Source organism: Rhinolophus sinicus, chromosome 2 (assembly GCF_057876585.1).
Source record: "Rhinolophus sinicus isolate RSI-liver-muscle chromosome 2, RSI-T2T, whole genome shotgun sequence".
Taxonomy (NCBI): domain Eukaryota; kingdom Metazoa; phylum Chordata; class Mammalia; order Chiroptera; family Rhinolophidae; genus Rhinolophus; species Rhinolophus sinicus.
In genome coordinates this window covers 28,096,943-28,107,992 of record NC_142502.1, presented here as the reverse complement: position 1 = coordinate 28,107,992, position 11,050 = coordinate 28,096,943, and the positions used below count along the sequence as shown (strand labels likewise).

Sequence of the window (11,050 nt, the reverse complement as noted above, 5' to 3'; positions counted from 1 at the left end):
GTAAATTTACTTCTTTTTGTTTTATGTTGGCCATAGGTCATTATGTTGCATGCAAAGAACTATAATTGACATGGTATCATCCAAAATTTCTACAATGAACATGTTTAGTGGCCCTAACATTAAAAAGCAACTGTCATTTACAAATAGAGATCACTTCTAACCTGGAGACACAGGAGGAAAGGCATCAGCTATCGCTCACTGTCCTGTGGATGAAGTTACATGGTATCAGAAGCAAATACAGCAGACTGTGTAGATGTTCAACAGTTACTAAAAGTTAAAATTGTTTCAAACTGATGACATAGAACCAAAAAAGTGTTTAAAACCATCTCACTCAACACCCTCACTCAACACATTTTGTAGATGAGGTACTGGAGGCCCAGGTGTTAGAAGTGTTTTGAGTAAGGCTACAGAGTCAGAAAATGACAGAGAGGAGAATCTATATAAAGAATTCTTGAATCAGCAGTCTGCCTTTTAACTTCATTGTTGGGATTAGAACCAGTTATATGACTAGGCCTTTTTTTTTTTTTTTTAATGTATCTCTAGTTCTAAGGACAGTATGGGTCCTAGCTTCATTCCAATGATTCTCTAACAAGATCCGCAGTTATCGAACATAGAGCATCAGAACCCATTTTTCAAAAGAAACGTTATAAAGATAACAGCAGAGCTAGTTTATAGGCAGCAGCTAGTTTATAGAAAGTCTGGAGTCCACGTACACACTCGGATTCTCCTTGTACCACAGTGAATAAATGTAATGCTAATTTAGGGTTTGCTCTATTGGCAACTACTCTGTATTTCATTTATAAGTTACCTGTGTTGCTGCTTTAGAATTAGTTTATTCATAAACTTTATTATATTTAATTATCTTCCTGAATATGTTTAGTTCCCCCAAATTCTGACTCAGCCCTACAGCGAGTAGCTATAGCACCTAAACAGCTTTAGGTAGCACCTGGTAGCAATAAAAATAAGGGCTGAGGAAACATTCTTAGTAAGACTTATGAAAACTCAGATGAGAATTACACAAAAACCTCAAAATATATAAGTACTGGCATAGGCTTCATACTTAGCTATATAATAACCTAGCTCCATTCCCCATTCTCCTCAACCTTTTTTTTTTTCTTACTAAACTGGGTTTTCCAGTAAAAGTCCTTACATATTAACTTTACAAACTACCTACAGTCTTTATTAATCTATTCTAATCTTATTCATCTACTTTATTTTTTTTAAATTCTCTTCCCTCTTACCAATTTCTCTTTCTCCTTTGATTGTTCCCTTGATATAATAGGATATAAATCTATCTTCTCTGGCCCAAACATTATCTTCAGCTACAACTAATTTTTCTTCAGTGTGTTCAAAACTACATGCTACACATGCCAAGGCTAGACCTATATATTCCTAAGCTGCAGCAGGATAATATTTTCTGAGTTGTCTCCTATTGTTTAGCTTCCATTTCCTTCCTTTGGATTTATTGTCTACCCCCAGAGGTAGGGACATTTGAAAAGCTTTCAAATTACAAGTTTTCTGGGATGCCCCAAACCTTCACCTAACTCACAAGAGATGTTAATTTATGATAGCAGTTCTCAACATGGCTTTCTTTTAGGTATGCCATGTTACCCAGATACTTTTTAAAACGTATTCATTTGCTGAGTTCATTTAGTAGACATTAACTTAGTGACTCCAATATGCAAGCCACTGTACTAGTAAGATGCTGGGTTGTTTGGGGCAGAAGAAAGACAATATTTAAAAACATTTCCATATGTTTTGCACATCAAGTTCTTTTATAAGGTAAAAAACTACTTCACAGGCACAGTAGTAAATACTTTAAACGACTATCTCATTTAATCCTCACAAAAATATTACAGTATTATCACCATTTTACTCATCAGAAAAGTAATTTGCCAAACAAAGGCCACAAAGTGAGCTGGAATTTTAACTTAGCTCAGTTGGGACCTACCACTCCAAGATATAAAATCTGACTGTTTTCTCTTCCCAGCTGTGGTCATCCAAGTAAACTTTTTTTGTAATTCAACTCAAAGATCTTTCCTATCATTTAATCTGTTCGACATCTCCTCCTTCTTTAACCTCCGTTATGGGTAAAATTGTTTTCCCCATATGAAATATGTTTCCATCCTAACCTCCAGCATCTCATATTGAGATCCTATTTGGAAACAGGGCTGTTCTCCATGTAATCAGTTAAGATGAGGTCATACTAGAGTAGGGTGGGCCCCTAGTCCAATATAACTGGTGTCCTTATAAAAAGGAAAAATGTGGACATAGGCTGACATGCACACAGGGAGAACATCATGTGAAGATAGGAGTTCTGCTGCCAAGGAACACCAAGATTCCTGGCAGACTTCTGCAAGCTAGGAGAAAGGCATGAAACACATTCCCCTGACAGACTTAATCCTGCAGGTACCTTGATCACAGACTTCTTGTCTTTAGAACTGTGAGACAATATTGTTGTTTAAAGCACACAGTTGGTAATACTTTGTTATGGCAGTTCCAGCAAACTAACACAACATCTACAATCAAATGATTCAGAAACCCAAATTTCAATTGCTCTCTTCTGCTTATTACTGCAATATCCTTTCTCCACCTACGCAACTTTTTAGCACAATAGGCAGAACGAGTTGTATTAGGTTGGTGCTAAAGTAATTGTGGGTTTTGCAATTAACCTTTTAAACCGCAATTACTTTTGCACCAACCTAATATTTTTGCCAAATGTGAAATGTAAACAGTGTGCCTTAGTAAGGCAGCTGGATGGCTAAATTGGTTAGAACTTGAGCTCTGAACAACAGGGTTGCTGGTTCGATTCCCACATGGGCCAGTGAGCTGTGCCCTCTACCACTAGATTGAAGGACGACTTGGAGCTGATGGGCCCTGGAGAAACACACTGTTCCCCAATATTCCCCAATAAAAATTAAAAAAACAAAAACAAAGAACGTTCCTTGAATTCTCAGTGATCTCCCTCCCACATATGGACAATCCCCCAAATGGCTGAAGGGTTAGAAGCATGAGCTTTAAAGCCCACTGGGCTCAAACACCAGCTTTTCCATTTGTGATCTTGGGCAACTCTCTAAGCCTTGTTTTCTTTACCTGTTAAAGGGAGCTAATACCACCACTACCCCACAGGGTTTCAATGATGACCAAGGAAGAAAATATATGGCAATAATTTAGCACATTAACTACTAATTTTGCTAAACAAAATTATTTATTGTTTCTAAAACTTTAGAATTTATTTTTCGTATTTATTTCAGATGCACATTTGTGTACGTTATGTAAGTATTATAATCTGCTGGTATAAGAATGACTCTAGCTATTAGGCTCTACTTAATATTGTGTTCCACCTTTGGTTATATCTAAATATTGAGAAGAGGTAACCTTAAGCAAATGGACTAGGAGAACCCATATTAAAGAAGCTTTGAACCATCAGTGTACCGTTTAACTTCATTTCTGGAATTAGAACTGGTTATATAAATAGGATTTTAAAAAAAAAAGCTCAGTTACAGTTCTAAGGAGGGAGGTTTACAAGTAATAGAAAAGGTATTTATAACATGAAATATTAAGGAATAGGCCCATGATACTTGAGTCGACAGAATAGATTACGAGCTGCTAGAAAACAGAAACCAACCACAGCATAAGCTAAAAGGTACTTAATAATTTTCCCCTATATAAATATGTTTGGCAGTGATTATTTTCCCTATTTGTTTCCTGAGTTTTTACCAAATTCCCTGCCTCTTCCCATATATATATATATATATATATATATATATATATATATATATATATATACACACACACACACACACACATATACACATATATACATATGTATTTGGTGTATATACACACACACACATATATATATACATATATACATACATATATATATACATATATATTTGGTGTTGGGGAAAAATCTACTAATATGCTTAGCATATCAACTCTTATTAATTTTAGATAATGGGAAATTTGGTGACACACTATTTACCACATTCTTTCAAAAATACAAACGTGTTAAGATAACTTCCAAAAAAGCCAAGGAGGCATCAGTGCTTTTGCCCTTAGTCTTCCTTCCACTTGGAATACCCTCTCCTTTTCTCTCATCCTCCCTTTGGAGTCCTTTTATTATTTATTTATTGAGGTCATTTCAAGTGCTGCCACAAGCCTTCTCTTACTTTTCCATATGTCGTGCGGGGTATCAGGCGGGGTCTCAGCTCCCACTCCCCACACAAGAAAGTACAACAATGGTGAGGCCGAAAAGGAACACCCACGGAGCCATAGGTAGGCGAGTCATATTACTATATTCTCGCTGGTGGCTGGGTTGGAGACACAGGAAGCAGGGGCCACACGATCCACAACCCTCATTCCGCGGCTTGCAGGCTCAGCCACCATCTTCTTGCTAGCCCCCATTTGCTACTAGCGCATGGCAGTTATATTAGTGGCCAGTGGCTCACTGGTTACAGCTGAGGGCCAAGGAGCCACAGCTGATGGCCATGCAATCACAGTTGATGGCCATTTACTACCGGAGTGAGCACCTTTCCACGTGAGGCCGAGAGCCTGGAGACTGCACTCCTGGCTCTGTCCTCACACCGTATCATCCCCACTCCCCAACCCGCATGCCACTTTGTACTTCTCCTGTGGCCTTTAGGTATTCTAATTTTTGACTCAAATCCAGTCCCACCACAAGCATGAAAGCGGCAGGAATAAATCTTCTCATCTTTATAAACTCTGTAGCTTTTTTTTTTTTTTAAAGCAAAAGCTCAATAACTAATTGGATGAACCACAAAGTGTGTGAACAACTTTTACGATGAGTTATAAATGAAAATTTAAAGCACTTGAAAAACTAAAAATGAATCATATCGATGTATTAAAATTCCAGTATATTTCTATTCTGGTTAACCCTACTCACACTCTTACCCTGTTACCCATTTTTGTTTTCTTCTAGGCACTCAGTCTGACATTAACTGTTCGCTTTTCACTGGCTTGAGTGTTGGCACCTATCACACGCTTAGTAATTGCTAACCGGTTTGGTGACCTGTCAGGAAAGGAAGTTAAAACAAAAGGGGAAAAAAAAGACTGTACTGATTATATTAGCCTGTATTGCATCGAGAATTAGCAGGGTGGGGAGATAGTCAATTATTGCAAAGTTCAAAAGGTTGCTCCCGTGGAAAATCAGTTTTAGGGTTCTTGGATTCTACTCCTAACTTCGCCAGTCCTGGATGGCGAAATTAATGCCGGATATCTCAAAGACTACGTTTTCCTCTATATTTGCAGACTCTATATATTCCTGTCTGGTACACCGCGTTTTAAACGCACATATTGAATCCTGATTTGCGCGGGATAACGAATTCAGGGGACAACTTAGCATGAAACAAAGGGGAAAAAAAAAAAAAGCTTCATGTAAAACCAACCTCCTGGGCTGGAGGTTCCACTTTAACACGTCGCCAGGAGAGGAATTTGCGATATGCTTGGAAGTAGTGAAAACGTGTTGGCTTTCGTTTCATGAACACGCGCGCGCGCGCGCGCGCACACACACACACACACACACACACACACACACGAGGCTCACCCACAGAATGACACATTCACGGACATTCAGAGTGACTTAGAGGCGAAGGGAGAGTGTGGCACTCAGGAAGGCCCAAGTAGTGGGGACGACGGGAATTTCAACACGGTGGGGTAAGGGTTAAAACTGGTGTTCCGAAGGTACCCGGGCGTCAGGGGCCTCCCAGGACCACGCCGACCACAGCGCATGGCCCTCCTCGCGCTCCGTAGAATGAGCTCTCTGGGCCTCCGCACACCTCGCCCCCGGCGGGGAAGGACGATGCGAAGCTGCCCGTGATGATGCCTGTCGCGCGTGCCAGCGACCGGCAGAGCAGGATCAGAAGAGTAGTAGTATCCTCGTCTCAGAACCGCCTCAATCCGGAAACAAAAATTCTCGCGGCACCACCGGAGACACCTCTTTCACGGAAGGGAGTGCGCATGCGCACAGGGGTCCTGGGAAACCCTTAAATACCGTCATGCGTGTGCGTCCTGTCTCTTTCCCTGCCGCCGCGGAGTAGCGCGGAGGCAGAGCCTTGGGGTGAGTTGAGTTGGGCCGGAGTCGTGGTTGTGGTGCATGATTCGGTATCTTGGCTGGGATTGGGGATGAGTACCTGGGCCAGAACCGAATCCTTTAGTCAACCAGTCTTTTTTTGTATTACAGTGCATTCAAGATTCGGCTCCACCCGTAACCCACCGCCATGGCCGAGGAAGGGTGAGCCCAGGGCGTGGGTCTTGTGCGGATGAGGAGTAGGCACGCGGGCCCTGGGTTAGCTGTGGGCTTTAACTGCACCTGACGTACTTCATCCATAATTGCCGAGTCCACGGTGTCATGTATAGTGTGCGGGAAATGTACTAACCGCTTTGATGCATTTCAGCATTGCTGCTGGAGGTGTAATGGACGTCAATACTGCTTTACAAGAAGTGCTGAAGACCGCCCTCATCCACGATGGCCTAGCACGTGGAATACGCGAAGCTGCCAAAGCCTTAGACAAGTATGTGTATCAATCTCAATACTGTGGGTTGTTGGAACCGGAACAAAACTTCAGCCGAGGGAAGAAAGCATCAAGTTCATGGTGTTAGCACAAAAGTTCTGAATGGCATCCGTTCTACAGGAAACCTAGGAAAAGGTATCAGAACTCAGACTATCTCTGTAGCCCACTTAAAGTTTGTGGGTTTCTGTTTGGAATGAGGACGAACACTTTGATTCCTAGTCACAGTAAAACTACAGTGTTTGAATGATGACTCAAATTGTCGGATACCCCTTCACTCTTTCTATGAGTGAAACATAACAGTCTGACAAACCTGTAGGATGTGGGACTAATTTCACATTATTTAGAGATAGGCAACCCCATTTGGCAATTTGCAAACAACCATCAAGTTAAGTTAATGAGATTTAAAGTTAACGTTTTTTACAGAAGCATCTGGACTTTTAGACGAATTTAGTAAGTGAAGTAGTAGCTGTTGTAGAAATGTAAATATGGAATACTTGTAAATATACTCGGTTTAGTTTCGGGCTGGTTACATTGGTAAAACTGTATGTGTTAAGTATTTGAGCTGAACTTAAATGTACTTAAAAGTTTTTAAGCCAGTCAATAAACTTTGGTGTGGAGTAGACCAGCCAGTTGATCCAGTGGAAACTTGTTGGAAGTACTTTAGGTCTTGTGTGGATCCCCTGCACTATTTGTATCTTGCCAGTGTTGCAAAATACTAAGGTCGGGCTAGTAATAAGGAACCAGGGTAGTAGTTTGTGGTTCAGGTAACTGCAAGAGGGTATGTTTTTGTCTTGGCCACAAGGTGGGGTAAATTAGTTACCCTAAAAAGCTTTGTACTTTTAAAAGGTAATTGAACACTTGGTGTTTCTGCAGATGATTTAAGTGAATGTATAACTCAGTTCAGCTTCATCACACCGAATTAGTTTTGCTTGCCAGTGGGTGTGCTGCTCATGTAAAGTGCAGGTGTAGTGGATTTGGGCCTGAATGTTAACTTCTGTTGGATTTTGCATTTCAGGCGCCAAGCCCATCTTTGTGTGCTTGCATCCAACTGCGATGAACCTATGTACGTCAAGTTGGTGGAGGCCCTCTGTGCTGAACACCAAATCAATCTAATTAAGGTAAGTTAACCCATCTAATCTGATTTATCTGAACTATTAAGAGGTATTTTGGCTTAATGAAATTTGGACAAATGTGTCATGAGTAATGCTGTCTAGTGATTTGTGTCATAACCTGAGCAAATTTTGTAATGTCCAGCTGACTGCTTTCTGCAGGTATGAAAAACATCACAAAAACTTAGTATTGTTGGCTATGCTAAAGGTAATGAAGCAAGCATTTACTGAAGTGTAAATAATATTTTTGGTGTGGAACAAAACAGGTAGAATCCCTATAGGTGATCTTGTGCTGTACATGATGACAACTGGCTCCCTCTACTGAACTGCAGTGAGGAAACTGCCATGTCACCCTATCTGACTACAGCTACCTTTTGGTTTTGATTGACTGTCAGTAGCATTAATATTTACTAATAAGGTGATTTTAAAAATTCCTTCCAATAGGTTGATGACAACAAGAAACTAGGGGAATGGGTAGGCCTCTGTAAAATCGACAGAGAGGGAAAGCCCCGTAAAGTGGTTGGTTGCAGTTGTGTGGTGGTTAAGGTAAGTCACTTCATCTCTGGGGTGCAGGTTGTGCAGGCCAACTATTGAACCTGTGTTGTTAATTCAGGGACCCCTTAAAGGAAAAATATGATTCTCAGATTTCGAGTTTTCTGCCTTTAACAAAAGGGAAAATAAACGCCATAATTCAAGCCAGCCAATAAATCTGCTTACCTGAATGTGTTTCTGCAGAAATTTAGAGAAAGCTGGCAATAGTAAAGCCATGTTACGAGCCTTAAAGGCATTGAAGTCGTTAAGGTCCCTGAAAATGGCTACAAGAAATTTTAATGGGGAACCATTTTTGTAAGACACGAGTTAATTTTTTAAATCTTCACTATATAACAAGTAGTGCTAATGACTTGGTGGAATTTCTGAATGTTAGTAAAAAAAAATCCTATATGACTTTTTTTGTAGGATTATGGCAAAGAGTCTCAGGCCAAGGATGTCATCGAGGAGTACTTCAAATGCAAGAAATGAACAAATAAACTTGGCTTTTGTTTTTCATCTCTGTTTTGGTTTTTGATTTTTGTGTTTTGTTTTGTTTTGTGGGGAAGTAATACAAGGTCCCTTTTAATGAAGGACAAAAGATAATCATTGCAAATAACTGGCAGCATGCTATTTATTCCCTCTGGTTTGTAAATGACAGCCTACTCCCCCAATCAGTAAGTAACTTAAGTGTTGGCAATTAAAACACCCATCTAAGCAAAGATAGGCTTCTAGTAATGGATTCTTGGAGTGGACATTTATCATGACTGGCTTGGCCATCCTAGAACCTGCAGAAATGGTCTGAGGTTAGTCAAGTATGGGTGTTAATAAGTTAGAATCTTGGAGTTAGATAGGTTAATAGAAAAGTACAAAGGTGGCCAGGGTTGGATTTAGGCTGTGGGACACTAGAAAGTACATGCTGTCAGGGGGTGCTTATGGACATGCCATTAGGAAAGTCAGGGTGTTCATTGGACTAAGTGTTAGGTACCAAAACAAGATAATACTTCAATGTACTCTTGATACATGCCTACATATCTCGGAGAAGTAGTGGTAACCTATGTATTTCAAGGTCAAGTTCGGTATCGTGGTATGAGTATGAAATGTTGAGCCTGGTAAGACTACAGGAAGGAAGTCTTGTAATGGGAATTTCTGGTAAATTAACTAGCACTTTGAATTTCTCTCCCCCACTTGGCCGGGCTTCCTGTACAGGGCATGTATTATGAAGCTGAACTTGAGCCAGATTTGGTTTTGAATGCTCGACTGTGTCCTGTTTTTATTTGCATCCTGGGAGTTGACATGTTTAAGCCCTTTCCCAAAATACACCTTTAGATACAGTAGCCTCTAATATCACCAAAGGCTGGTTGTGTTTCACATGAATATCCAGTAGTGGAGTGAATGGCCTTAAATGTGAACTCGAGAGCTAATGTTTTATGAAGCATGTGGGTAGGTCCCTTAACATGGTGTAATTTGAGGTTATTTTCTATTAAATGTCAATCTGAGTTATTTTGCTTTTCTAAGGAAAATGATAAATTCTGTCCTTGTATCAGCATCTATTCAAACATTTTGAGTCCCTAATCTATATCTGGTATTGTTTGAGCTGTTGATGCAGTAACAAAAACTTTCCCCCAAAATAAAACCTAGCCGGACAATCAGCTCCAATGTGTCTTTTGGAGCAAAAATTAATATTAAAGACCCGGTCTTATTTTACTATAATACAAGACCAGGTATAATATACCAGATCTTACATTTTTGCTGCAAAAGATGCAGTAGAGCTGATTGTCCACCTAGGTCTTATTTTCTGGGAAACATGGTACATAGTAAATTTGCTTCACCTTTTATGGGAAATTCTGTGAGACTAGGGGAAAAACAATTTTTGATTAAGGCATTAAGTGCATGTCTACATTTATACTCACTGGCTCCTTTTTGAGATTAGGGCTAGGGACAGACAGTTAACTCTTACCACTGACGTACAATTAAACCAGCATTGGCATCTGGAAGGAATTTTCCACCCATGACCCTACCACCTTCCTAAGTACTATTTACTGTGTCCTTCAAAATCAGTCCTTGAGATGGTGTCCATCCTCTCACTTGTCTCCTGGATTTTGTCCTTTGCTAAAGTACAATCACCAAGACCTTACTGGTCAAATCCAGGAGCTATTAAACAGCCTTTTTGTCTTGACATATGCTGGCATTTAAGTTTTGTCCACACTGGCCTTTGCCACATTCTTTCCCCTCTTTCTCAATGCTCACCTTTTTCATTATAGTTGCAGAGTTAAGGCTGTCCTATTTATAGCTTCCCTGGGACATTTTCCTTTGACCGGAGCTTTCACTGTAGATTCCTGTGATTTCTACATCTCTCTTTTGACTCTGGTCAGTTCTAGACTAGTGGTGTATGCTGGACAGCTCAGGACATCCACTTGGCACCTGAAGTTTTGTGTGCCTCAAAGAACTTCCCTTTAAAACGTTTTTGGTTAGAGGAAAGAAAAGCTATTGGACATCTAGTGTATTACCTGGCTCTGCACCAAATGGTTAACGTGTTACTTCCTACCAATTTCCCAAATTGGCATCCGGCATCCTCAGCTGCCTCTTATGTAGCAGTTGTACTCATCCAGGTGGTGGCAGCCTCCCATCTGATACTCATGCAGTGAGTCACTGCTCGCCAATCATTCATACAACCTGTAAATGAAGTGGTCATATGTGTTTCTTCTCATGACTATCTTATTAGCTCCTGCTTCTGGCTGAAGTACCTTTTTCTTTTCTCTGCCTAGCAATCTATTCATCTTTCAAAAGCCAGATCAAATACAACTTCATGTTACAATTGTGATTTGTGTGTATAACATGGTATTCACAGGAGAGCCCATCCAAGCTCTAGTGCCA

The 11,050-nt window shown here is 40.3% G+C and overlaps 1 protein-coding gene and 3 non-coding genes across 4 annotated transcripts; all 4 read left to right on the top strand.

Annotated features, from left to right (window-relative positions):
• Positions 1 to 5,976: 5,976 nt before the first annotated feature.
• RPS12 (ribosomal protein S12) lies at positions 5,977 to 8,692 on the top strand. Its single transcript, XM_019732816.3, has 6 exons — positions 5,977 to 6,082; positions 6,206 to 6,256; positions 6,420 to 6,536; positions 7,552 to 7,654; positions 8,090 to 8,191; positions 8,603 to 8,692. The coding sequence occupies exons 2-6, from the start codon at positions 6,243 to 6,245 to the stop codon at positions 8,663 to 8,665; spliced, it is 399 nt and encodes a 132-aa protein (XP_019588375.1). The 5' UTR covers positions 5,977 to 6,082; positions 6,206 to 6,242; the 3' UTR covers positions 8,666 to 8,692.
• LOC141571966 (small nucleolar RNA SNORD101) lies at positions 6,774 to 6,846 on the top strand. The gene has a single exon (XR_012497000.1). It is a non-coding gene; the product is annotated as a small nucleolar RNA SNORD101 (small nucleolar RNA).
• On the top strand, positions 7,937 to 8,013 carry LOC141571987 (small nucleolar RNA SNORD100). The gene has a single exon (XR_012497021.1). It is a non-coding gene; the product is annotated as a small nucleolar RNA SNORD100 (small nucleolar RNA).
• Positions 8,339 to 8,468, top strand: LOC141571983 (small nucleolar RNA SNORA33). Its single transcript, XR_012497017.1, has one exon. It is a non-coding gene; the product is annotated as a small nucleolar RNA SNORA33 (small nucleolar RNA).
• Positions 8,693 to 11,050: the final 2,358 nt, after the last annotated feature.

Coding starts and splice junctions, on each gene's coding strand:
- RPS12 (XM_019732816.3), top strand. Junction 6,537..7,551: donor GCTGCCAAAGCCTTAGACAA/GTATGTGTATCA, acceptor TTTGCATTTCAG/GCGCCAAGCCCATCTTTGTG. Junction 8,192..8,602: donor GCAGTTGTGTGGTGGTTAAG/GTAAGTCACTTC, acceptor CTTTTTTTGTAG/GATTATGGCAAAGAGTCTCA.